The sequence below is a fragment of the Buteo buteo genome, chromosome 4 (genome assembly GCF_964188355.1).
Source record: "Buteo buteo chromosome 4, bButBut1.hap1.1, whole genome shotgun sequence".
Taxonomy (NCBI): domain Eukaryota; kingdom Metazoa; phylum Chordata; class Aves; order Accipitriformes; family Accipitridae; genus Buteo; species Buteo buteo.
Genome location: NC_134174.1, coordinates 25,024,258 through 25,050,088, shown reverse-complemented (window position 1 = coordinate 25,050,088; position 25,831 = coordinate 25,024,258). Strand labels below are relative to the sequence as shown.

At 42.0% G+C, this 25,831-nt stretch overlaps 1 protein-coding gene and 1 long non-coding RNA gene across 4 annotated transcripts in view; one reads left to right on the top strand and one right to left on the bottom strand.

Moving 5' to 3' along the window:
• Positions 1-22,022, bottom strand: part of AASS (aminoadipate-semialdehyde synthase) — a 32,577-nt gene extending 10,555 nt beyond the window's left edge. Inside the window, exons 1-18 of one of the 2 annotated variants that reach the window (XM_075024999.1) lie at positions 21,904-22,022; positions 19,565-19,787; positions 18,241-18,417; positions 17,500-17,584; positions 16,696-16,763; positions 16,435-16,581; positions 15,349-15,427; positions 15,129-15,256; positions 14,810-14,958; positions 13,489-13,611; positions 13,225-13,336; positions 12,635-12,694; positions 12,473-12,540; positions 8,422-8,543; positions 3,943-4,072; positions 2,959-3,069; positions 1,528-1,636; positions 967-1,107 (exon numbers count right to left, since the gene is read on the bottom strand). In XM_075024999.1, coding sequence (XP_074881100.1) covers positions 967-1,107; positions 1,528-1,636; positions 2,959-3,069; positions 3,943-4,072; positions 8,422-8,543; positions 12,473-12,540; positions 12,635-12,694; positions 13,225-13,336; positions 13,489-13,611; positions 14,810-14,958; positions 15,129-15,256; positions 15,349-15,427; positions 16,435-16,581; positions 16,696-16,763; positions 17,500-17,584; positions 18,241-18,417; positions 19,565-19,777 — 2,022 coding nt within the window. In that variant the 5' untranslated portion in view covers positions 19,778-19,787; positions 21,904-22,022. Of the gene's footprint in view, positions 1-966; positions 1,108-1,527; positions 1,637-2,958; positions 3,070-3,942; positions 4,073-8,421; positions 8,544-12,472; positions 12,541-12,634; positions 12,695-13,224; positions 13,337-13,488; positions 13,612-14,809; positions 14,959-15,128; positions 15,257-15,348; positions 15,428-16,434; positions 16,582-16,695; positions 16,764-17,499; positions 17,585-18,240; positions 18,418-19,564; positions 19,788-21,903 lie in introns of those variants that run through there. The other variant, XM_075025000.1, reaches the window with a different exon arrangement.
• Positions 22,023-22,156: 134 nt separating this feature from the next.
• LOC142030561 (uncharacterized) lies at positions 22,157-24,341 on the top strand. 2 transcript variants are annotated; one of them, XR_012650225.1, is made up of 2 exons: positions 22,157-22,422; positions 23,543-24,341. It is a non-coding gene; the product is annotated as an uncharacterized LOC142030561 (long non-coding RNA). The 2 variants fall into 2 exon arrangements; XR_012650224.1 differs by having other exon boundaries at positions 22,157-22,457.
• Positions 24,342-25,831: the final 1,490 nt, after the last annotated feature.

Below are 25,831 nucleotides of genomic sequence, written 5' to 3'. Positions count from 1 at the left end.
ATTTTCATATTCTCCAAGAGACCCTTTCATGTGAAACTTGTAACTATGTGTTGTTGCTTTTTAAATAATGATCCAATGTGCAATCCCTGAGTTTCTCCTTTCTTACTGCAGTTAAGAACACTAGAGCACCAAAATGTCATGATAAAACATCTCAAAAGATTTCTCAGTTCTACAGATCAAAAAGTTTAGATAATTAGCTAAACTTTACAGTGGTTATACAAGACAGTCTCCTTGACATTTGAAGAGCCCCTGCTCAGTAACTGTTCTGAGCAAGTGGGAATGATCAAACAGATAGGACTGGAAAGCAGAAATGTGATAATGGCTTGCAATAGCTTTGCACAAATCAGTTACAATCTTTCCATAAAACAGATGCAGTGACATTTGCTAGGTTAACTCTACTCTAATGACTCCTGCACAAACAGCAAAACAGAGCTTATATAAAACACATCAGAAAGCACTGTACACTTTCACAAAACCCACTCAGTGGGTTACTGGTATTACAGATTGCATCAAAAGAAAAAGAAATCAAAGAGTTCTGCTATACACTGTGCAAGTACAGAATGAAGCTGTTTGGTTTACAAACATGACTAGACAGAAAAGCAAGTTGAAGGATGCACTCTCACCTTTTATTCACAGAGCCAAAGACAGGGCAATTAAGTGGCAAAAGCAACACACAAAAGGGATGGAAGCTGAACCCAAAACACCAACCTCAATCCACTGCTTTAGTCATTAGAGCATGCTCCTTCATTGCAATCAGATTCCATACAGTAAGTAAGAATTAAGATGGCAGCAGCCAGGCACCATCACACTCCAAACATAGGATTAAGTGATGTATGCAACTTGCTTAGGCAACTGACTGTAACCAGCTTGAAAGTAAACACAGCAGCTTACAAATCCCAATTCCCTCCTTAGCCCAATTCCACCTTCTTTGTCTGGCTTTAAATGGAAATGTTAGGATTACTTCACCTCTCCATTTTTTAAATACGTAGCAGACTGAACTGTATTCAGCAACACTCCTTGTGGGCTCCAGCTGAACTTGTATCTCAGAGGATTGTCAGAGTGCTCTGGAGCTGGTAGGCCACCGCAGAAAGAAGTGTAGGATACAACCTGTCAGAGTTACCCACAGGAAAGAAACGATGAAGAGAAGACAGACCAGGATGCAAACAGAACAGAGCTACCCTGCAGAATCCCCATTAGTTCTTAAAATTTCTATTGATGTTATGCCCCAAATGGGCCAAATCGAATCTACAGTGGACAGGGGAAACCTAAAGAATTTCACTGAGCAACAGTGTCAAGATGTCACACTTAAGGCACCATCCGTAAAGGAGAGGAAACCAAAACATACACTGGGGCAAAGCCATCTTAGTTGATGGTCTCACTAATTGGATTAGTTGACACCAAATTCCAAGCATCAGAAAAAGTAAGGTATCCAGAGTCCATTACACATGCCCCAGAACTGGCTGGTGTTAAAGGAACAACTTTACTAATAAAATCTTGGCAGAACTATGCACTACCTGCCAACCTTACCGTAGCACCAACTTCTTTTGCCTTGTCAATACATTCCATCGCCAACATATGGTCAAGACCAGGATCCAAACCCATTTCGCTGATAACTGTAATACCAGCAGCTTCTACACTAAAAATTACAGAAATGCAGAGCTGTCAGAATATTCACTATTACTGGCCTTTTATTCAGGAAATCTGTCTAACAAAGGCCCAGCGAACTTCCCCCAACACAGTAAATTCTGGGCTCTGTCTGCAGCTTGTGGAAAAAAACAGAATCAGTTGTTAAAACCTGAACGGTGACAATTGTCTGAGAGTCATTGTAGCCTTGGTTTCTCTTACTTTGCTGCAACATCTAGGGGCTGGTGGAAAAAGAAATTTCTACCAGCTACTCCATATCCCACATTCTCCTGGACAGTGCTATAATGTACGAAGGTAGTAATGCAGAGGACAGCACAGAGCTAGTCATGATTGTCTTAAACAGCTCCTGTAGGGGAAAAAGATTGAAAGGCCTACTTTCCCAAATTACAAGCAGTTGGGTTTTCTTTTTTTAACAGTTGCCTACGCTCCCAGAGCAGCTCAGTTACCACCACAGTAACTGAGGTGACTTATTTTATTTTCAAAATCACTTTGTGTTTTGACAAATGAGAAGTGTCTTTTTCTTTTTTTTTTGAGAATGTGATATGACCTCTTGGCATCACAGCAAGAAGGGGAGGAGAGAGAAGCCCCTAAACCTCCCTAATTGTCTGGAACTCTGGTTCTCTACCTGTCCAGCTTTCTCTGTTTTATCTTTTGTAGAGACACAACACGTACAATTCTCATCTCACTCACTTGAATTCACTTCAGAGCTTCCAGTACCATGACTGAGAGGAGCACCTAGATGAAGCTCCATGCCCAAAACGACTTCCAATCACGTAAGTAGGACAACAGAAACACTAGAATAGTTAGAACTGTCACCAATTTGAGACTAATATAGTGGGCCTGTCCAAAAGAAGGTGGCATGAAGGAGTATATGACTGTCGATACAATAAGCCAAGAAAGAGTTTTTATTAGGGGAGTGCGAAGGATGGCAAAGAAGCTTGCTGTCACTGGTAGGACAGGACAGCCCAGCTGCTCAGCTTGAATATCAGCCCAGCTCAAAGACCTAACAAGTCTGAGGAGAGAGGGGAAGGCACATTAACATGGAATAAGATGGGGCATGCAGAAGAGTACATTCCCGTGTTTAGAGCACTAGTCTGACCAGACTAGGGTATGCACTCATTTCTCCACTCTGCCACAGCCTCCACATGCAACTTTGGGGAAAGGTACTTAGTCCTCCGTCATAGAAAGGGAGGGAGAAAGAATGCAGAAAACAGTAATTCACAATAAGCGTTGCAGGTGTAATGGACTGCAAAATATTCAGATAATGCACTAAAGAAGGAAGCAACACCAGGGAGATGCTAGTCTCATACTTACCTCTCTTGGAGTTCTTTCATAGCTGGTGTTAAGTAACTGGCTGTTACCAAGTTCACTTTGTTGTCAATACATTTCTTAGCAACCAAAGGATGTGCTGAATAAGGCAGCAAACTACAAATGAAGAATTATGCAACATCAAAATCCGACCAGTTACTTACACTGTCACTGGAAAGACACTCACAAATGGTTTTTGTATGCCTACAGAAGAGCTCAAGTAAATGCAACAGTCATACCTGCCTTGCCCTGAGCAGTTTCATACCTACATAAGTGAAATGCTACCCTCCAATGCTACTCAGAAGAGCATTATTGTATGTACTCAGAACAGGGCACAGGGCAATAGGGGAATCATTCTTTAGACAGCACCTTTTGTCACACTTCTCTTTATAAAAAACAAACCACTGAACTCTTTTCAAGGCCACCTTCTAAACAGGCATGCTGGAGGTTTAGAAGATGCAAAACTGTAAAACCATCCTTGAGAAAGCTTGCATTACAATGATCTTGCTGAAGTACTTTGCGAAAAGCATGCTCTACCTGGAAAGGAAACAACACTCATGACATCTGTGGCAAAAGGGACAAAATGGCAAGGACTATGAAGTCATTTCCTCCCATTTCAATACCTGGAAAGAAATCTTTCTTAATGAGATATTTAAGAGAAATGGCCAAGATGTCAGAATTTTGCCTCCTCTTGCAAATATGCAAATTTGATCCCAGGAACACATACGCTGGTGGACGCAACTGGCCCCTCACACTAAGAAGGCTGTCCACGTAACCAGTGAACGCTTCTAAAAAGATGCTGCAGTCAAAGCCCCTTTTAAAGTCCTGATGCCTGGCTACCTGAGAAGGCAGTGGCCAGTTACAACTATTTACATACACAAATATGACCCTAGTTCTTGGGCATTAAAAAAAAAGTTACCATGATGGACTAGGAGAAAGAAGCAGCATGACTTAGGGTTGAGCCTATCATGTTCTACACAGAATTCTGACCTGATCACAAGGTCATGTTTCTTCACCAAAGAGGACAGCTTTTCCTCGTGCTTAATGACATCCATATGAACTGAAGTAACGTTGCTGTATTTTTTCGTCAGTTGTTCAAGTTGTTCCTTCATGACAGATGCTGTTTTAAAAGTAAAACACATCAACCGTTACCTAAAGATGAAGGTAAGTCCAAAACACTCCCACATACAATTGTGCTTTACACACACCTCCTTCTTCCCAAGGAGAAACAGTTGCACGGATGTTTTCCTTCACTAACAACTGAAGAGAAATCAGGCATAAAGCACCTTACTTCCCCTAAAGCAGTCAATTTTATTATCAATTGCTAGTGTCAAGCCATAGCAGCTATAACTCAAGAACAAAAATCTACACAGAATACTTAATCTCAGAAGTAACAAACCACTCACTGCTAAATTGTGTAACAAGAACAGACTTGTAACCAATCAGCAACTTTGTGGGTGTACTTTAGCAAATGTTTTAACTGCAGTTTTCCTATCAGCAGACTAGGTCAACACAAATTATTTATGCAAAACTAGAAGTCTCTTTTCCACTCTATGAAGAAGTGGGTCTAAAACATGAGATAAAGGACTGCTAAACCTATCTTTGTGCAGTAGGACACCCCAGAACCCACCAGCTCATTTGCATCATGTGCACATGTCCTCCCGGCATGGTTTTCTACAGCAGCACTGTCTACATTTGCCAGGTAACTGAGCACCCACACGGTGGAGAACAGATAAACTAAACAGAAAGAAGCACACATTCACACCTAAGTGTTTTTTAGAGAGAAGGAAAAAAAGTCTGCTGAATGAATGCATCTCTTATGCAGAAATGCATCACAAAAGTGTCATTAACTAGTTACAAAAACCCAACACTTTTAGTATAGGCTAGGCAGGGTTGTGATCCACCCCGAAAGCATACTCCCATGTCTTTAACTCTGACCCCTCACAAAAACCTGTGGCAAGGTATATTCTAGGTTTAAAAAAACATACATACTGGAGGTTCAGTCTTTGATATCTCAGATGAACACCTGCCACTCTTTGGTAAGTATCAAAACATACCGAAAAAGACGTTACAAAGTTTTCAAAGAACAAGTGACCAAACCACTAATGGAAGGATAAAAGCAGGTTATTTGGGAATCCTTAGAAATACACTATTATCCTGTATCTAGAAGCAGATCAATTAAAGAAAGTGTTTGAGGGTGAAGACTACAAATAACAGTCACACAAGAGGGGCGCTTGGATGTGTACACTCAGGCTAGAGAAAAGTTTTAGAGAGAGATCACAAGAAAGTGGCAAGAGCTGTAGTAAACACTTCTATTGATATAGGAGAAGAACTAGAACAATAAACGTACCACGTGAGGTCTGGGAAAAATAAAATAAAGACGACCAGCAGAAAAATGTAACAACAGCTCTGCTATGCCCAGTGAAAAGTACGACTAGCCCATTCAGGCAGACCAGTATTTTTTTGGAGGTAGAGTATTAGTGGAAAAGCTGTTAGGGGTAGGGAGTCAAAAGGATCAGACAAAAGAAAAACTTTAAAAGGAGAGAAAGAGAAGAGAAGTCAGAGTAACGAGTAGGAACTCAGTGACGTCCCACATACAGTACTATGAAACCAAGCAGCAGTTTTTCTTTTCCTTATTTATTTGGTGGGCAATCACACAATAGGCTTCATCTTCATGCTTTGATTTGAGGGGAACATCACCCCTTGGGTCTAGCAACCCTTACTTAAATGAGTCATGCAGTGGTCTGCTTGGCAGAACAAGGTGTAGGAGAAAACTAGAATGCCAGAAACTCGCATCATGGTCCTAGATATATTAAATACTATTGGGATTCATGAGTTCATCAATTTGCTGGAGAAGCACTGCACAACTAGAAAAGTAGGGGAAAAAATAAAAAATAATTGCCTACCCCAAAAAGTGCCTTTCCTTGCAGGTTTACAACCCCATGTGAAACAGAATAATTAAATAGCATTGAAGCAGGCAGAGGTTTTATTCTTGCTTTGACTTTCACATGGACATACAGAAAAGGCATGTCCAGTGCTTCCCAATTTAATGAAATACTGTGTTGCACTGACTCTTAAGGGAAGATTGCAATGGAAAAAATTGTATGCCCAATATGTTTTAAAAGTAAACTGGTTTGGGATTAGCATCATCCTGCTGAAAAACAACCATTTTCAATCAGTGCGACAATTTATCTTGAGGCCTGAAGTATTTTAGGTCACTATGCAGTATATATTTTCTCCTGGTTTTAAAAATGTTCACTTCTCTAAACTGGCCAAATAAATGCAGAGGTGAAGTATTCAATCAGGTTTTGGTGGTAGTAGCTAGTTCCACAAAAGCACAGACTACTTCACTGAAAAGTAAGAACCTGATTAGAAGGCCAGGAGGGGAAAAAGTCCAAAAAGGAAAATTTGTTTTTCTTTTTCAGGCTGTGCTTGGTTCAAGTGAGACAGGAAAACCTTAACTAGTTTTAAGGTCTTGATGAACACGCAGGTTCAACACAGCTAACTAACAAATTTAGTAAATAAACATGTGCCCAGAAAAGCTTACCCCATCCCTCATTCCACATAGCCATACATTTATATAAATCTGGTTAAATATAAATCTGGTTAAAAAACTCTGTTTCAGTACATTTTAACAGAATTCCTATTTAGACCCAAGAATAGCTTAATAGCTTAAAACAAAAACATTTCACAGCATTCACCATTTTTAACAGAACAAAGATACAAACATTAAGCTTTTGCTTAGGCCAAATATGACTAAAAGGCCCAGATTCAATCTGACTAGTTTCAATATTTACCTATGGCTTAGTCCTACCAATCCTGCATATGCTACTATTACCACTAAAAGGGAGAAATCCAGTCTCCGCCTGTCTCCACTTGTTCCTTCCTATTATCTTGCTCCTACTGCCACCAACACTTATCATTATAAGCAAAGCAGAACTGAAAAAGAGATCCAGGTTAAAGCAACCAGTATTTACCACATCTGACTAAAAGCACATTGGTTTCCTGTCCCGGCTCGCCATGCTGCCAGCACAAGGATGGCAATTGGAACACAGCCCGGAGAAAGGAGTGGGCAATGAAGGCAGCAGGTAGGGCACAGGCTTACAGAGATTTAAAAGCATCTGTGCCTCTAATGTAGGGCCTTATTTCCTTAGGGCCTTTGCAAAGTCAATGGGAAATTAACATTGCCAGAGAGCAATTTTACGTACCCTAGTAATCAACTTGTGCTGAGAGAAAAGAGCTAGGCAAAACCATCTACAAATTCAAACCAAAAAAAGCTGATTACATGAAGGTTTCCCAACCAAGATCTTTGTCATTTGGATTTAAAGTGGTGCAGCCTAACAGTAGGGAACCAAATGTGGCACTGCGATGTGCATTTTATGCTTTCTTCATCTACCTGCCTGCTGTCAAATATTAGACAAGTAACATATTTGTCTGTGTTTCCTTCTGAGCTTTTTTTGTGTGTGCTGTAGAAACTGCATGCTTTTAAGCTACCCAGATAAGAGGCACATGCTATGTTTGCTCAGTGCTTGGCAAAACAGATCTTTCAGTTCACTGGTTTCCCTTACTACTACTGTATTGCAGGTGCTAGATGCAGCCTCCGTACTGATGAGGGGATGGACACTGCTGTAATCCTTCCCCGATCACTGCATCAGGCAGTGCTGATAACAGTAGAGTTCCCCTCTTCTTCCCTGTAAATCTTTTCCTAAGGGTTAAAAGTACTATGGTTATCACCGCAAAGGGTAGCAAAAGCAGCCAAGAAAGAAAGTAGCATGAAGGGAAAAAACAAACCAAAGCAACAATAACAACAACAAAAATAAACAGAAATACAACAGTAAGTTTTAAAGGAAACCACTTCCCAGCAAAGTATCTTTCAGGCGATACAGCCTGGGTTTTAAATCTGATATCACAGAATCAGGGTAAAGTCATCATCGAGGGTACAGAAAAGTGTTTCTGAGATGCTCAGCCTGAAATATGCTACAGATAAAACCAAAACAGAGGAATAAACAAGCAGGCATGTGGGGCTGATGGGAAGGTCAGGGTCTGAAGGTTTACCACCACAGTACAGGTTATAACAACAGCAGAGGCTTCACTCATACAGATGTCTATAAAAACAATTTCATCTTCTTGTGTGAGCCTGAAAACACAGCCAAACACCAACAAAAGTGACTGACTAGCTACAAAACCAATCCCAAGCCCAAAGCAGGTTAGAAGGACAAATATTTCTAATTTGCCTATAGGTTATACATGCAAACAGTAAACTTTTAATGTGGCTATGTCATTTTCAAATCAATTATATAAACTCCAAATGCTCAGAAAGCCACAAAATCATTTTCTGCTATGCATAATAACACCAATTTTCTTTATCTGTTCTCAGAACCAGACCCACTTACGAGAAAGGTTCTGCCATGCTAGCAGGTTTAAATAAGACATAATTTTTCCATTAAAAACAAGCAGAGTCTTACATACCAACTGTGATGTGAACGCTGGAATCTCTAGTGAGATATTCAAGTACAGGGCCAGAAACATAGCCAGATCCGAGCAATAAAACCTTCTTCTTATTACCCATCTTCTGCAGCTGAGCGTGTTCCCTAGGAGGTGTTACAGGCAAAATTAAAACCCACATAGAAGGAGGAAACTGTAAGCTGCTAAAGCTAACAGAATAAATATGTTTTAGTAAGTCTACAAACTACAAGCTCTATTCAGACCAAGTCAAGTTCCTGGCTACCTAGCCCAAGACTGGGCAACCGCTGTCTAGTACTGCTTCCATTCTTCTGCTGCATAACTTCTAGTTTCTTTCCTCTAACATAAACATGATCAAATCCATCAACATCACCACTGCTTCTACAACTGCTACTGGATCTTCAACAAATTTTTCCTCAGTTGTCACAATATTTTTCCCAATGGCCAAATTACTATAACCTGATCACTTGAGGACTGCCAAGCTGTCTATGTCATGCTGGGCTGTCAGAAAGGGATTCCAGGCTCTGCCTTCCTCCCTTTACATCATGGGTAACTGCTGAAGTACACAAAACCATGCTGGTGAAAGCATATTTTAGTGAAGTTATACTAGGTTCACATTAGGCCATCATATGAACATGATAGTCAATAAAAGTCAAATAAAAGTTAATGCCCAATTAAGAAATCCTGTCTGCAGACAAGAACTCAGATTTGAAAACCATCACAGAGTGTTTCAATGAAGCTTCTACTACATTCCTAAATAAACTTGAGAAGTAGCTCTCCTGTTGACTTTCAACATAAAATGTATTCACATCAGATTTTGCATTTCTTTTTGCCAACCAGAATAACGTTCAGCAGTTCAACAGTTGTTTAAATATGCTTTCATAAATGTGTAAATTATAGTAGGAAAACACATTTTGGTTGTTTATAATTATTTTTCCTTTTAGCTTAGATTTGCATTATGTTGTAAAATTAGGACTGTAAAACTGTATGTCTAATATATCATCACTATGCAGATAAAAACTATTTAACAAATAAAAAAAAATTTCTTAAAGCACTTCTTATCGTTGAAGAAAAGGAAGCTGTTCATTACCCTGTTGTTTCACCTAATTAATGGAGATTGAGGTTTGGGTTTTCTTATCCCATATCCTGAAAACAAATTTCAATAAATAGGTAGGACCTTTATAGATACAGACTTATGGGAAACTTCATAAGCATATAAGCAAGTTTCTCAGTTTCCCCTTTATCTACTGAGAGTTTACAAAGGCATATACTGCATTGTGGATTATGCCACAGAGAGATTCCTGACCTCTACCTGACAAGCTCATGTCCACTTTGCTTAAAGCTATTGTCCTTAGAAGAGGACTAACCATATGTCTTCTAAATGTTTGGTTCAGACCTTTTGGGGGCTCCACATGGCATCCATAACTCAATTTTCGGTTGTGTTTTTTTGGTTCAAAAATGGCCATAATAATGAAGGATGGTGTTGGAGCCTGCCAGAGCAATACCTAATAGCATGACAACAAAAGTGGTATTGCATGACCTGAAGCATGGCATTAAGTACCCACATACATTTGGAGGAACAAGGCCTCAAACAATAGCTTTGAAAGACTACTCCGAGTGAAAAGAGTTAAATCAATACCAGATGCATCTGTATCATCTGTCTGAAGCACATTCAAGCCTACTAACTGTGTCTGAGTATTTGGAAAGCTTGAATTACTCTCCAAAATTCCACATGTTCCATCCTCCCTTCCTCCGCTTTCTGGTTTGATTAAAATTTTTAACAGTCATTCTTTTCAATTCATTAAATACGAATGAGATGTACCAATGTATCACCTCTCTAATCTATCCAATTTATTACTACAGATTACTGTGCATTTTGACCTTCATCCAAGTTTTACAGATTTGATTTTTTTTAAAAAACTTAAATCATGACTTAATCCATTTACAGAAAGCCTCCTAAGCCCATCATATCCTTTCATATGACAAACCCAAGGACCTTCCTCCTACTACTATCAATTCTAATAGAACATCTTCCACAGCTACACCCTCACAGGCAAGGGAAGAAAAAGAATTCCACTACACACTCTACTTATAGGGAGCAGCAGTGGCATGCAGGAGCTTGGAGCAAAAGTGTTGACGAAGGGAAGACTTCCAACATGAAAGCAAGCTGGATTTTGCAATCAAACTTCTTATCCTATTTATTAAAAACTTCTCCAGTGTCTCGAATGAGGTCACGCTGGGATCAAACATAGCATGTCTGCTCTAGGACAGGCACAAACATGAGCTGCTAAATGACCCACCAAGAATGGGAACAGAATCTACACAGTCCCAGAAAAGAATATTTCAGATTATGCCTATTCTCTATATACAAGTTTAAATAATTCAGTTATGTTTATTGATGGACAAATAACAGTAATACTTAGAGGTCCACACTGTTAATGGGATATGCCATTGCAGTTGTGGATGAGGAACCGGTCGCAGGTATGAAGCAAGTAAAGGTGAAAAGATGGAGATAAGTTCAGTAAATCAAAGTGCTCCCGCATTCTAATGGCACCCAAGACAGTTCAGCTCATACAGTCCAGCTATCTTATGTCTGAAATGATCGTGGACTTCCAAAGGGTATAAGCAATTATTCTAGAGCCCTCAGAAACTAAACTAGACACAGCACAATACTTTGTTAGAGTAATAACACAAGCCACGTAACTCCTACAGGCTCTAAACAAGAGCCTATCTCCAGCTAAACCATCACATCTTAAGCAGTAAAATCCCTGCTTTCATTTGCATCATCTCCAAAGTTTGCAAAGCAAAGGAGGGTATTGTTAGCAGGTCTTGCTTTTCTGACAGCTAAGCGAGCAACACCAATGAACAACTGAACATCACATGCAACACACAGGTCTGCAGAAATATCAAAAATCTACCCACAAAAAAACCCTTGAGAATGAAGTCTCCAGATTCTCAGAGTAGTTCACACAAGACCATGCAAGCGATTATGAAGAAAGCAAAAAAAAAAACAAACAACCAGATCATCATGCTGTGTGAGGAATAAGAAAATTTATTACTGAGACAGTCTCTTGAGGTGGTCTACCAAGCAGCACACAACAAAAATCACTGTGAGCTGAAGTCTTTGAGAGGCAAACAGCATGTTACTACGGGTGGAAAATGCACCTGTAGTTCATCACGCACAAGTTCATAACCAGAACTCCCAAAGTTCCCAAAGGAAACTGGAGTAGCTTAGCATGCAAAAGTCAACACACTATGCTTTTAGTGCGTAGGGCATGCAGTGCTTGTGGTCAGACCAATTTCAACTTTTATATGATGTACAGTGCAGTTGGCATTGACTATGAACATGAAGCCAGAGGTACCCACTTGTTGTCAAATTAACATTTTTCATAGGTAAAACATAGGTGTTTGTTAATAATAGGGAGCAAGGGGAAGGGAAGTTATATCCAGGTTATTTATACTTTTGTTTGCTTAATCCACTCAATGCTACTTCTTTCACGTTACCACTGGCAGGTAACTACTGAGACAGGTTATGGATGAAGTGGTAGCTAAAGCTGTAGCTCCAGGAATATAATGAAAAGTCTGAGAGTCTCACAGAGGCTCCTGAATACATACAGTCACAGAACAATGCTATACAGCACAGCACTTGAGCCATACTAGGGGAAACTAGATTCAAGGTATATTAGAGAGCCTTTTCTTTTCAGCCATTCCTTTCAAAGGACTGTATGTTATATCCATTTTAAAAGGGCAAGGAGTAACAGAATAATACTGGCATGTGGCTGCTTTCTGCCTCTGGTAAAATGATCTTCATATTGTAAGAAAGAGAAGAACGACCACTTTCTCAACTTCAATATAAGTTACTAGCAACACGTTAATAATTCAGGCAATGCCCATGAAGAAAGAAGGAAATCATCAAGTTAGGAGACACTTAGACACAGTGTAATATAGCAATATTCCACCGAAACACAAGAGTAAATAAATGCAAAACGGAAGATAGAATGCAGACAAGTGTTTGTTTGGGTTTTTAAATTCTGAATTTTAAGAAGCTATACATTACCTGCTCTCCCTCAATTTCTGGATATATTCATACTTAGCTGTCAGTGAGCCATTGGATGCAATCACTGCCTAGAAATACAGGAAACAAATTTTGAGGGGTTTTTTGTACCTGTATGTTTTAAAGCAGAGGAAGACAAGCAGAGTGCCAAATTGCAAAACTTACATCTCGAACAACAGATGAGTACTTCTGGCTTTCAAGAGGTTCTGAGCCTTCTGATAACAGCTATGGAGATATAAGTTATTTTAAATCAGGTTATTTTATTTCCCATATTTTTTTTCAGACTAAAACATCAAGATTTTAAGCAACATTTAAATGCATGCAACAATACCAGTATCTTGTAGATCCGAAATTCTCCTGGCCCTGATCAGCGTCATTTGACTTTTATGAAAATACAGGAATTCAAACAGCGGTCTGATTGCGAGTGTTTGTTGAGTGCCCCAAGAAAATCAGATTTAGACATCTACTGCAGGGTACAGGAGCAATGAACTACCTGCCAGAGCCTGTTTCCTGCCCACAGAAAGTGTTCTTGACAAATCCCTAAGACATCCAGGTCACTAACGTCTCATTCACATGTTGCTTTTTGAAAGTATTGCCTCAAGACTTAGAAAGCTTTTTTTCTTTTTTTGAAGTACAAAGTCAGTTATGTTCTACAGCAGATTCTTTTTGAACATATACAGGAGACCAGAAAAGCAATAAACAAGCAGACCAAAGTCCGAGACTTTTACCTTCATGTTGGACACATAAGACCTTACCATCTCTTCAATATATGGGAAAAGCATATCGCCAAAGTATTCTGTTGCTTCTATAGGAAGCTGTGCTGGTAGATTGTCAATGGAACACATCAGAATCCCAGAACCTTCAACACTGAAAGAGAGAACACAGCTCTTCTAAACTACTTCTCCTTGGTACCTGACAAGTACCACCTTTCAGAAGTGTTTTAAACACATGATTTTTCAATATAATGTTTCACTGTACAAATTACAGAGGCAAGCAATAAAAATTAAAGCTTCTCCCACCTGTCATGAATAATATGCTGGTCAGCATCATACATACAAAATGGACTATCAATTGTTGTACACTCTGTCATAAATTCTATGGATCCTCCAGTGTCTGCTGAAATGTCACATATTGCCAGAAGTCTAAAGCCATTCAACAAAAAAGACAAAGGAATAGAGCATTATCCAAATTACTAAGAAATGTAGATATAAAAGATCACAAGTGAACAGTAAATAAACGTGAGAAGATCTATCAGACTTGTAGTTTCATTCATCTTAACCAATTTAGAAGTCAACACAACACAAACAATGACATTGAGAAACATAATGGAAATGTGGTCCTACTGTAGTCATAAAATTTCCATTCTCATCAACAGGATCCATATTTCATGTGTAACTTCTCAAAGACCAGGAGAATCCACTCATTCATCATTTCTTCACTGTAATGCATGTGCTGCCAACACCTCCCACTCATTATCCATCTACCAATTTCCCCGAGCTGTCAATGGGCAGTCCTGCACTAGAATAACTTCATCAGCATAAAGGGAAACCTGAAGAAGTGGCTGCCTCCTTTCAGGTCACAGATAGCTGGGGCAGGTGGAGCATTCATTAGCCTAACTCACAATCTCTGGTTCCGCTCAAGGTTAACACTTAAATTCTTTATTTGTCACGTGAGAGAAAGAAAGGTGCCAAGAGCGAGCAGAGAAGAGACAAAGACCTGCTTCCTCACCAGGATACGTTGCCACATCTTCCCCAAACCCATTGCCAGACCAGCCTCCTGGAGAACTATTACACAGGACTATTAGAGAAAGGGTGGCTCCCACCCATGCTGAAAGGAGACTAACCCTGGCTTTGTACCCCATGTTACATCCTTAAAGCTATTCAAGGTTATGAAGCATTTCTGCTACCTGCTGCGGAAATCAGAGGTGTTAAGGAACAGTTACTGAACTTGCAGAAGCCAAATGACAGAGTAGGAAGAACTTGGCCCACAAGCTCTGCTCAGGCATAGAGACTTCTAGCAATAATGGTGCAGTAGGTACACTTCCCAGATGTCGCACTGTTTGTATTGGATGCTGCACAAGGATCAATGGCAGAACTACCTTTGCAGAAAGACAGCTGATACCTGTCAATCATTTGTACTGTGATGTTTTCAGAAACTCTAAACTGTAGAAACAAGACTGCAAAGCACAGAAGAACAAAAGCAGAATCAATGGGGCATATGCAACATGCAAGGAGGACGTAAGAAACAGAATCATTTGGTAGATACTGCTGTGAAAGTGCCTAACATTATGACTTAATTATGGCACTACAGAATTGTTACGAGTGAACTGAAGTGTCTTACTTGTGTGGTAACTCAGGACAGCCCCCCGTTGCACCAGCAGCAGATCTAACTGGCACCAGCAGCTTCTGAGCATCCTGTCGACTCAACAAGCGAGGAGTATGTTGTTCCCAGTATATGCCATTAATTAAACAAGTTGTGTAAGGTGCAACCTGCAAAGAAAGTTACAGATGCCTGATGTTCTTGTCTAGTACTTTAAGAAGTTGAAATCACCTGGTCAAGTGTTTTAAATGAATGCTCTCAATCGATGGATATGCAAAGGTGTAGTACCTACCACCACTCTGTGGAAAACCTTCCATAAAAGAACAGAAGAGGTGCTTACGTCAGTGTTAAAGCGAGAAGTGTAAAGTTCTGGATGTTTATCATAGTCCACGGGGTCATATAGTCCATCACGTTTCCTTACAAGATGATGGTGACGACTTAACACTGTCCCATAGACTTTTCTGAGGTCTGACGTTAAAAAAATAAATAAATAAAATTAGCTGTTATACTTGGACGAAAAGGTTTCCAGTGTTTTCAGTCACTTTATTGTCACAGCATACCTCCAGATCTGGAAACTTCCTTTAACTCATGTGGTTCCACAAACTCACATGGGAGGGCATTGAACATTTCTTGAGCACCCTGTAAACCATGAAGTAGGATTCAGAATGAGCAGAGAAGATGAAGGTAGAGTAACACTGTTCATCTGGTGTGTGAAAACAAATGTAAAAAAAGCCATGCGCAACTTGACAGTCCTGCCAGAGAACATCTTCAGAGATGTACAAGCTGTTTCACACATGACCCCGCTTACCCAAAACAAAGCTGCCTGGGCTGTACTTACAAGGAATTTACATCATTCCCCATTACTGCAGCATGCCTGACCCACAATCCAACACGTGGTTTATATTTCTAATGGCAGAGCTGGGAGGCCTCAACTCAGCCACAATAGATGGTTTTGCTGCCAGTCTGAGCAGCGGTTTCTCTTTAGGGAAGACCCCTGGAGCCACTCCTCACCAACCAGGCTGTTCTAAAGGCAAAGAACTTCAAGATGACTTTCCCAACAAGCTGTGATCATAGAACACAGGCCTTTCAGACATGCCATCCTTTCATCCAGAAAGCACACATTTGCACAGGCAGTAATTTCACTTTATAGCTGGAGCCTAGTTAACTGATCTTTGTTGCCAAAACCAGGGGTATGCCTTTGCTCTATGTCACAGAAAATAGCTCTGAAGTCCAGCACTTATAAGCTAAGTCAATGCTATAAAAACAGATATAAAAACTCAGCAAGTATTAAAAAAAACAATTCTTTCCCCCCACACTTTAATGGGGTGATTCAACATACCTTGTGAGCCTAGAGTCAACAGAGGGGAGAGCGGGAGACAAAAAACATGCAGGTGGGAAAGGAGAGAGGAGCAGTAATACTTAACCCATTTTTCATGGTAAGAAGTTAGCATGGTCAGCCTTGTCAGGCATGATCTCATCTTAAAGGCATTAGTTTAGGGTACTTAAAAATTCTTACTGGGAAAGGAAAACCTGAAGTCTAAGCAAACAAAATTAACCCATCAAGCCATTTAACCTGATACGCATCATATGCCAAGAAGTTCTATTAAAAATAATATAGCATTTCATCTTGAGGACTGAATTCTTACCTTAGAAACATTACCAGTGCCTGTAAACACAAATGTTAAGGGCCCAACTGACTTTGGCATCAATCCCAGTGAAATTTCATACCCAGCATCCCGTACTGCCTGCACAGCCTGACTGCTATTCCTGTAGTTATGCGCCATCCCAATGTGCTGCAATCAAAGGCACAGAACCATCAAGATATTTTCCATATTCAAATACAGATAATTAGCAGATGCTCGAATGTCATTTTTGCTAAAGAAAAATACATACACATATATTCTTACCATGAAGGGAGTGTGATGTCCCAGGGCTAAAAATCGTAATCCCAATCCATGCAGAATGTTGATCATTCCTATTGTTAAAACAAAAAAAGAAAAATCAGACCATCAGTGTTAATTAGGAATATGCAGTTAGAAACTGCAGAGACTGGCTGAAGTCTAAAATCATCCTGGATACTTTTTCCCGTGTTCTAATATTAATACTTTACTTCTAAGGAAAGTCTACATAAAACCAGGCAAGGAGAAATTCAGTAGCAGGCCATGACCTTAAACCTGCTCTTGGCCCACATTATGCATTTCAGCACTATTTAATACTCAGCTATCCTTTTCTGAGATGCATCCACATCACCAGATTCCAAAGAAGGAGATAATAAAGAGAGTCTCCTGATGAAAGAGAGTTGAAGTTCAGTAGAAAGGAATGAGAACCATGCCTCACAAAAATCAGTGTAAATGTATTACAGTGACAAACAGATGTTGTTCAAACTTGAAGGACTGACAGCAGCCATTTCTTTCAAAAGCCTACTCAGCTGATCTCTTGATATTTAGTCTGCCTCACATTAGTTGAATAGACAAATGGGACTTCCAGACAACATAAAATAGTAGATTTGCCAGGAATCCACAGGACTATTTGATGTGTAGTCTCATCCAAAGTAGGGAGCACAAAACAGAATGGAAAAAAGCTCTTAAAAGCAGGAGTTAAAAATGCAGTTAAAAACGCATTGCAAGCCTCAACTTTCAGGAAACGTAGACAACCAGAAGTATTACAAGAATTTACTTGTTGCAAGCCTGCCTTTACTTTATGCACTATACCTGCTACACCAGCCCACTTTCCAAAGGCCACAACTCGCATTCCTTTATGATCAACCATTTTTTCATAGTCAATCAGTCGAATTTCCTGAAAATACATAGCAAACTGAGTATTAAAATTTTCAGTGAATGCAGTCAGTGGCACGTTGCTCTCCTAGGAACTACCTTTTCATATGCTTTTGTCATTCTTCGTGATAGAGGCTGATGGGCATATATGAGAAAGGCAAGTAATTCATAACAAGATGTAAGTATAAAAATAAAAAAACTAAAGGTTGCATTGAATTCTTGTTTCAAAGAGTCTTTGCACTGCCCGTGCACTCTTGGCACAGAGCTCCCCAAGGGGCCACTCCAGCTGCTGCAGACCCATTCACATCCTCTGCCAAGAGGCTGCTCTTTCTGAGTGAACTGGCTGCCTCCCTCTCTAACGACCAACACGCACTCCAGCTTAATAACTTTCCAACAAGCCTTCGTGCTCACACAGCATGAACCTCCCCTTAGCACATGATACTTGCAACTCATCTGCCTTACACACATAAACAGAGTAGCGCTGCAAGCACGAGATCCTCTGAGCAAGAAATACTCAGCTCCAGGAAAGGATACTGAAAACAGTCCTTATTAGCCCTCTACAAATATGTATGCTGAAAGTAACCACACTAGGCAGCAAGCTTTCGATCACACTTCAGCGTTAGGTTCAGTTTCCACCCCATGCTAACAGCCAACTGTCTTCACTGTGACACAATTTACCTGTCTTAGAATCTCATCCAAAAGGGGCATGTTTGCCTCTTGGGCTTTAATAGTGTGAGAGAAGAAGGCATAGTTCTTTTTAGGGATTAATTTGTCCTCTGGAGGTCTCTTCACACCTAGTATCAGAGAAGCCTCGGAAATATCTTCTTGAATAATGCCACCTGCTTTGACATAATCCTATGAAAGAGAAAAATCAAAGTAAATTTTTCTAGTCTTTTTCATATTCAGATCTCAGCACATAAGCAACTAGAACAGACCTCAAATAGATAATTCTACAAAGCAGAAACAAGTTACCGCATGTGATATGTTCATAAACCTCTTTATCAAAAGGGGTATCAAATATCGAACTGAATTTCCATGCTAATATCCTATTATACAAGGCCAAAACATAATTATGTGTTAGTAAAATCCTTCATCTTAAATTCATAGACTACCAAAAGGATATTTTACTACATTTAAAGTATCTTATAGTACTGCAATTATGAACAATCTTTTGTAATGTGTTGAAATACTTGGAAATAAGTTTAGAGAAATCTGACAAATTAATCTGAAGACTGATGACATGTGATTTTATAAAATTGTATGAGACTAAGTCCAAGCTGAAGAGCAACTTCTAAAAGAATGTTTTTCCATATCAAAATTTATTTTTGTTCTCCCTTATCTCAAAAACATATTAAAATTCCAGCTTTCAATATCGTAGTTGTGTACCTAACGTGATCTGTGCTTTGGTGAAAACCAGCACTGTGCCTTAATTAAAAGGTGATATAAGCAAGTGATCACTAATTCCCTACTTATGTTTCAATTTATGTCTGTTGGCTCACATACCTTATAGTAGTGTATTACTGCTGCTACAAGAACTGTAAAAGCTCTCAGTCCTGAAGGTCACAGCATTAAAGAAAAAAAACCCTCTCTCCTCATTTTACATGAGCAGGAATGGGATTCACCAGATTCCTCCTTCCTCTTTTTTTTTTTTAATATGCTTATTTTTCAGAGTGTTGCCTCCATACAAACAGAAGACAAAACCACCAATGTTAAATGAATTCCCAAGTTTCTACTTCAAAAGCACCGATAACTTCTTCAGAGATGGATGAAAGGGCAAGAAATCAAAAAAAATAACTCCAAAAACCCACCAGTGTGCCAACATTACATTAAAAGTCTAAACAAACCACTCCTTTTTCTCTCCAGTAGGACACAATGACTCCTCACTTAACAACAAAACTAATAATACGTCTTCTCATGTATATCCTTTGAATATTATTTTTCCTGTACTATAGTTAATAACTGAACTATGGTTTTGCTTATCTAACTCCAAATGGGACCTTACCTTTTCATGGATGGCCCTCCGGTTTGACGGCTGCACCAAGACCTTGTATCCCATCTGCGTCAATTCCTTAACATGCTTTGGTGCCAGAGGTGCTCTTCTTTCCCATGCATTAACATCTTCTCTCCTGATTGCCAGCACAGACTTATGATGATACCAACACTTAGCATGATGGAACGCACATCTACCGTTTGTGTGACTAAAGGCTCGGAGCATGGTAAAAAGCCTGATGGCAGCAAAGACAAAGTAGTAAAATAATACATGTATACATATGCTTCGAACATTTTTTGTGCAAAAATTCTGGTCTCCTTTAACATCTGCTGTAAAACACAAACCAGAAACTTTATACTCTAGTTAAACCCTACTTTTGTGAGACATGAATTTACTTTCAGCATACTTTGTTGCATCTCAGTTTGTGGGGTGTCGTTACAGAAACAAATTGTTTGTACTACTGTAAAAGAAGGCTTTTAATGTGTTCAATGTACCAAGCGTTTAATTAGATAGCTTAAAAAGAATGCTGGAAACTTAAAGATACCAATTAAATTCATTTGCCAGCATAAACATGCAAAGACCAAGCACTTATCAAAGCTTGCACAAGAACAGTAAGAAGTAAAACACACAGAAAGGAAGTAGAACACAGGCTGTAATGCAAGTAGTTGATTAAAAGAGAAAGCCCAATACGTAAAACCAATGCTAAGTATTTTTACATAACTAATTCTTACACAAGCTGAAAATGGAAGATAAGGACAAGACCTTAACTACTGCTTAGCAATCAGCATATATATGGCCAGGAGCGACAGGTTTTCTTCCTAATAAAAATTTTATGCAAAGTGGAAAAGCTTCATTAGGACAGATTGCCACTGCAGAGGATTATCCCTTTATTTTCTCTCTCCTCGTCTTCCCTCCCAGTGAAGCATAAATGCCACTGCTTAGCTCTGCTGTGAATGGCAAGGGCTCTGCACAGGTCCAGCACCAAACACGTAGGAGCCTAAGGACTTCAGATATTTACGTGACTAAAAGATGTGGATCTCAAAGACAGAGGCTTCAAAGATGTGAACCTTGGTTCCAAAGCAGTTTTAACTGATAGTTACATGAATCTCTGTATCCGCATCACTTGGGAAATCTTCTTTGTACTCATGCCTCAATCTTGTAAAGTCTCTACACGCCTAAAGCCTTAAGAGGTCGTGTTTAACTCCAGGCTTGCTTAAACAGAAAAACTAGCACGCGAAGGAAGGCATGAACAGAAGGACACAGTCCTCTACATTAGCTCCTAGTCTGGTCTTACTACCATCACTACATTTGTCCACCAGCAGAAGTTACTGTGCAGAGGTCGGAGCTATTTTATGACACTGCTCTTCAGCACACTACGAGGATCCTCAGAGAGCATGTCGGTACCTCTTGCAAACAGAGGAAGTCTTGTCACACAATGTCACTGTTACTGCACACTAAAATATAACGGTGAGAGCAGTTCACACCAATGCGCTGTACCTCACACCCAAGCCTGCAGCGGAGCAAATTTCCCTCACACAGAGGAGTCCTACAAGAAGAAAAATGCCTCTTTCAAGAGGGAGCGAGCTGCCCTGCGCTTGCAGCCTGGGAGGGGGAACCAGGGCGGTAAGCAAACACTCCGTGTGACCTCTGGCAGGACAGAAGTTCACACACATGCCTCCCTGTGTACGCTCCGGCTTAGCCGCAGAGATACCGACATCCCGCCGTAAAGGTGAAAGTCACTTTACAGTTCGAAGCCCGCAGAGCTGGTGAGCCCTCCCCGGGCTCCTCAGCAGGCCGGCGGACCCGGGGAGCCAGTCAGCGCCGGTCCTTCGCCACCGGGGCTGCGGGGACTCTTCCGCACCACTTTGGCTGGCACTGAGACTAAAACACCGCTGAGCAAGACGGCAAAGGCAAAACAAACAAACAAACCGACAAACCAGAACCAGCAGCAACGCGCTGGGTCACAGCACGCGATTTGAACGGGGCCCTGTTTCTAGACCGAGCTGAAGACACTCGCACGGGCAGCCTGTGCCTCCGCCTCAGACCCAGCTAAACCCGGCGCTGCCTGCGCGTTTCGCCCCCTCTGAAGGAGGAGAGGCGACGCGCAGAAAGGGAAAAAGAACCGGACCCCACTGAGAGAGGCAGGGAGCCGCGGGCAGGCAGGGGCAGAAGCGCCGCGGGCGGGCGGCGCCGGCGGCGGGAGGCCGGGGCGGAGCGGAGCGGGGCGGCCGCCTTGCCGGCGGCGCTGCCCGGGCGGAGGGCAGCCAGGCCGCGCTCGCTGCCCCGCCGCGGGGAGCGCCGTGCCCCGCCGCCGGACGGCCCGGCGGGGCGGCGGGCAGCGCCGAACCTACCTCAGGGCGAGCGCGGCAGCGGGGCAGAGCGCGGCCGCTCGGCTCGGCTCGGCTCCCTCCGGCGGCCAACGTCCGGCGCGCCGCCGACGCCCAGGGCGGCAGCCAACCGCCAGCCGCCCTCCGGCTACACCCTTCGCTGCCCGCCAATGGCGAGGCGCCCTGGCCGCGGCGTCACGGCGCCTGCCGGCACGCCCCCCTCAACGCCCCCGGTTCCTGGAAGGCCCCGCGCCGCCCTCCCCCTCCTCCCCCCCGCCGGCCCCACGCGAGGCCCCGCGGGGTCCCCGCACCGGCACAACCGTCCCCGTCCCCCCTCCCTCAGCGCCGCCGCGGGCCCGGCCGCCTCCGCCAGCGCCCCGCACCGGGGCCGCCGCCCCGCCGGGGCCGGGTCGAGGCCGAGCGGAGGCCGCGGGTGACCCGTCACGGCCCTGTCCGCACCGCGGTGCGTTTCGCTGCTGCGCATCGGCGCGAACGGCGGGCGTACGTTCTGTCACGTCGGTCCTGTGGGGTGTCTTCGACACGGTACGGGAAACGGCGGAGGCTGTTCTGTCCCACAGGTAGAACCGGTAGGCGATGGCCTACGTGCGGTGTGGCCGATCTTCGGCTGGGGCTCAGTCCTTGAGTTGGGGCCTTTGTGAGGGGCCTCGGCTGCGACGTTGGCTTAGCGCAAATAATAACGTGATGCCGTAGCCATAAATCGTGAAAATTATGAGGCGTGCGAAACCAAAGCCAAAGCAGCGTCATGCGGGGGGTTCGTGGGGTGAAGAAGAGCTCTCCTGTCAGAGAAAGGCAGGCTGCACCCTGCGGAAAGCACACCTCCGCGAGTCCCCAGAGGATAGAGCTCATTGCTGTTCCCAGTCTCTGTTAGCAGGTGTGAGGACAGAGTGTGAGAACATGAAGCATCACAGCTGCACTCAGCAGAAGCCACAAGGACTAAAGGGCCTGAGGAGAATTTGTCCTCATCCCGCTTTGCCACAGCGAGGTCTCGCTGTGATGAGGGAGAAGTTGGGGCCATGGCGCAGCCTGCTTCACCTGTACTAGCCACTACTACTTGACCTCTTCTGAAGAGAGTTAAATTTGGACAGTACAGCCACAACATGGCTTTAGACGTACCTCTCCATAGATTATTTTCTCCTTGTAGTTTTCTTACTTTTCTTTAAAACATGCCCTTTTTTCATGATATGACCCTTAACTTTTCCCTCTTCTCCTCCTGCTTCTGAAGGCAGCATTCGACTGACAATGATAAACTGTGGCTTCAGTTCCTTAGTTTAGATCCAAGTATTTTCCTAATTCACCAGGGCAGGACAGGAGAGCTGGAAAACAGCAGCAAGGCTTGACCTGCACTTCAGGTTTGCTACTGTAATACAAATTATATGGGGAGGTGAGCATTAGGGAGTGAGATCCAGAATGGATCAGCAGAGATTTTCGGGGTGAAAGGAGGTAAGGACTGAAGGAGAATGCTTTCAGAGACTGGAAGTGAACATAAGGGGGTGAGACCTGGAATGGATCAGCAGAGGTTTTGAGGGTTTAAGGCCTCAGCAGAGCAAACAGAATCAGTGATGTTTAGGTATACTGTATGAGTACGAAGTCTTTCTCTCTGCTCACTAACTCCCACTCTTCCCTGCCGAATCTCCATGTCCAGAACCTTCTACAATCTGCCTCATCTTCCTGCAGGATTTTCATCCCTTTCCTTTCTTTGCTGGAGAAGAAAGTTACCTCCGTCAACTAATGCCTGGACCTTTCTTTTCCCCGTCTCTCTGAGGTATGAGGTCTACAGCACACCCAGCCCTGCAGAAGCTCCTGTCCATCCTTCTGCTCTTCTTGGGATGAGGTCCATTGCAGTAGATAGGGGCTGAGTCCATAGGTGGGAAGAAGTGGTGGGGGAGAGCTGGCTAGAAGGACTTGAAGAGCACTGGATTTTGGAATCCTTCTGCCATGAGAACAAGGGCGGTAACTGCTCTTGGTTTCTGACCAAATAGAAGTAAATTAAAAAGCTATAACAACAACAACAACGACAACTTTCTGGATCAGAAGACAGATTGTCGAGATACAGCCTGTGAACGTACCATGGATTGCAAACTGCCCCCTTGCTTGGGGTCAGAGGAAGAAACCATACCTCTCAACCACCCTGCAGAGATCAGCTTGGGCAGGAAGCTAAGGCTGCAAAACCAGCTCCTACATATAACATTATTAAAATGTATGAATCAGTTTCATCTGAATATTGAGGACCCAAAAGGATTGGGACAGATCTGTCTGTCAAGCAGTAAGAGACATGAAGTCTTATGTTCCCTTTGGGCCCAAGAAGCTGTGAGGCACAACGATCTTTTTGCTTGGCCCCAAAGACTTCAGGAAATACTGCTGTTGCACAAGGGCATTGTGTATATGCCCCCAGTGTCTCATTTCCACTTTGTGGGCTTAATAAAGCACATATAATTCTATAACTTACATGTGTAGAGCATAAATATATCCATGCCTTCTAGAAATTGTATCTTTTTTTCCTGTTTTATTGATAAAATTTGCCAAAACTGCTTCATTGGAGGCAAATTTGGCTGTACCCCAGAAAGTGTAAACTAAATAGAAAATTAGAATAATTATGCCATTCTTCAGTTTGTGCACTCAGTGACTCTAAACTACTCATAAGAACTGTTTTTTCAGAGGTTTTTTTTTCATATATGGACATTGGCAAGAACAGAATTCTTGGTACATGCAAAGTTGATTCTTCTTATCTTTACTCATTCACAAAACTCAACTGAAATACGACCATTGTTCTTCCAAAAGCATGTAATTATTTGGTGGTTGTAGAATTTAATTCAGCCGTGACAATGAGAAAGATGCAATACTGATGATGCCTCATAATTTTGTGTCATTTCATCATATTGATTACTTCATAGTGTAAACTAGTAGAAAGTACATGGCTGAATCCATCATTATACTCCTGCACAGCCTGTCTTTGATTAAATTAATGAAAGTATTTTAGGAGCTGCTTTGTTTGTTGAATGAATTGGGAACCAAACCACGATGAATTTATTGCAGTAAGTAGACCTCAGAAAATCTACTTGGAGGGCATTTATAATTATTTTCTAAGTTTTCAATTTTTTTGGAAGGTCTTTCTTTGAATAAGATGTTATCTCAAGACTGTCTACAATAGTTTCTTGTAGGTTTAGTGTCGAATTATGTCTCAGCACTCACTTGTTCCAACTTTTGGAGACAGGAATCTAAACACAGAGAAATGAAGGATGAAACTCCCAACATGCTCTGTTTTGCACTGGCGTTCCCAGGCCTGAGCTGGGAGCTCAGCCTTTGCACTACAAGGAAATGCATGGAGAAAAGTACTTACAGAAAGTGAGCGGGGACCATCCTGGCAGCACAGCAGAGCATCCCAGGAGAAGGCACTGTGCCTGAACCTAATGCTGCTCAGAAAGGAGCTGACTTCTTTTGCCAAGAGCTGTCAGCTGTGAACTCTCCCCAGGAGTTTGGCGCTTTTTCCAGGCCACCTCTGGCTTTCCAATAGAAATGTTACACAGGTAACACTCCCGTGTCTCGCATGCTCCAGTTTGGCCACTAGCCAAATGCTTAGAGCCCTCTACTAGAAAGTTGAGGGCTATTTTCAATGTTGCAGTGTCATTCAAAACAGAGTTCAAAGCATGTGTCTGTAGCATAAGCAACTAGAAAATTGGGGTTTCTAAGGTGAGCCTCTTTCAGCTTTTTACCTTGGAAGATACTCTGTGTAAATGACTACTTATAACTGAAGGGTCTTATATCTGAGTCACCACTGAATGCCCTAACTAGTGTGATGGGAATGAAAAACTTTTTACAAGTTTCCACTGTCCTTTCTGGGGCCCATGGTATGATGCTGATTCCTAATTTGAGAGTGTTGTGTGGATATAAGCAGGAATGAAGCTCCAGTCAGCTCTGCAGACACAGAACTGGA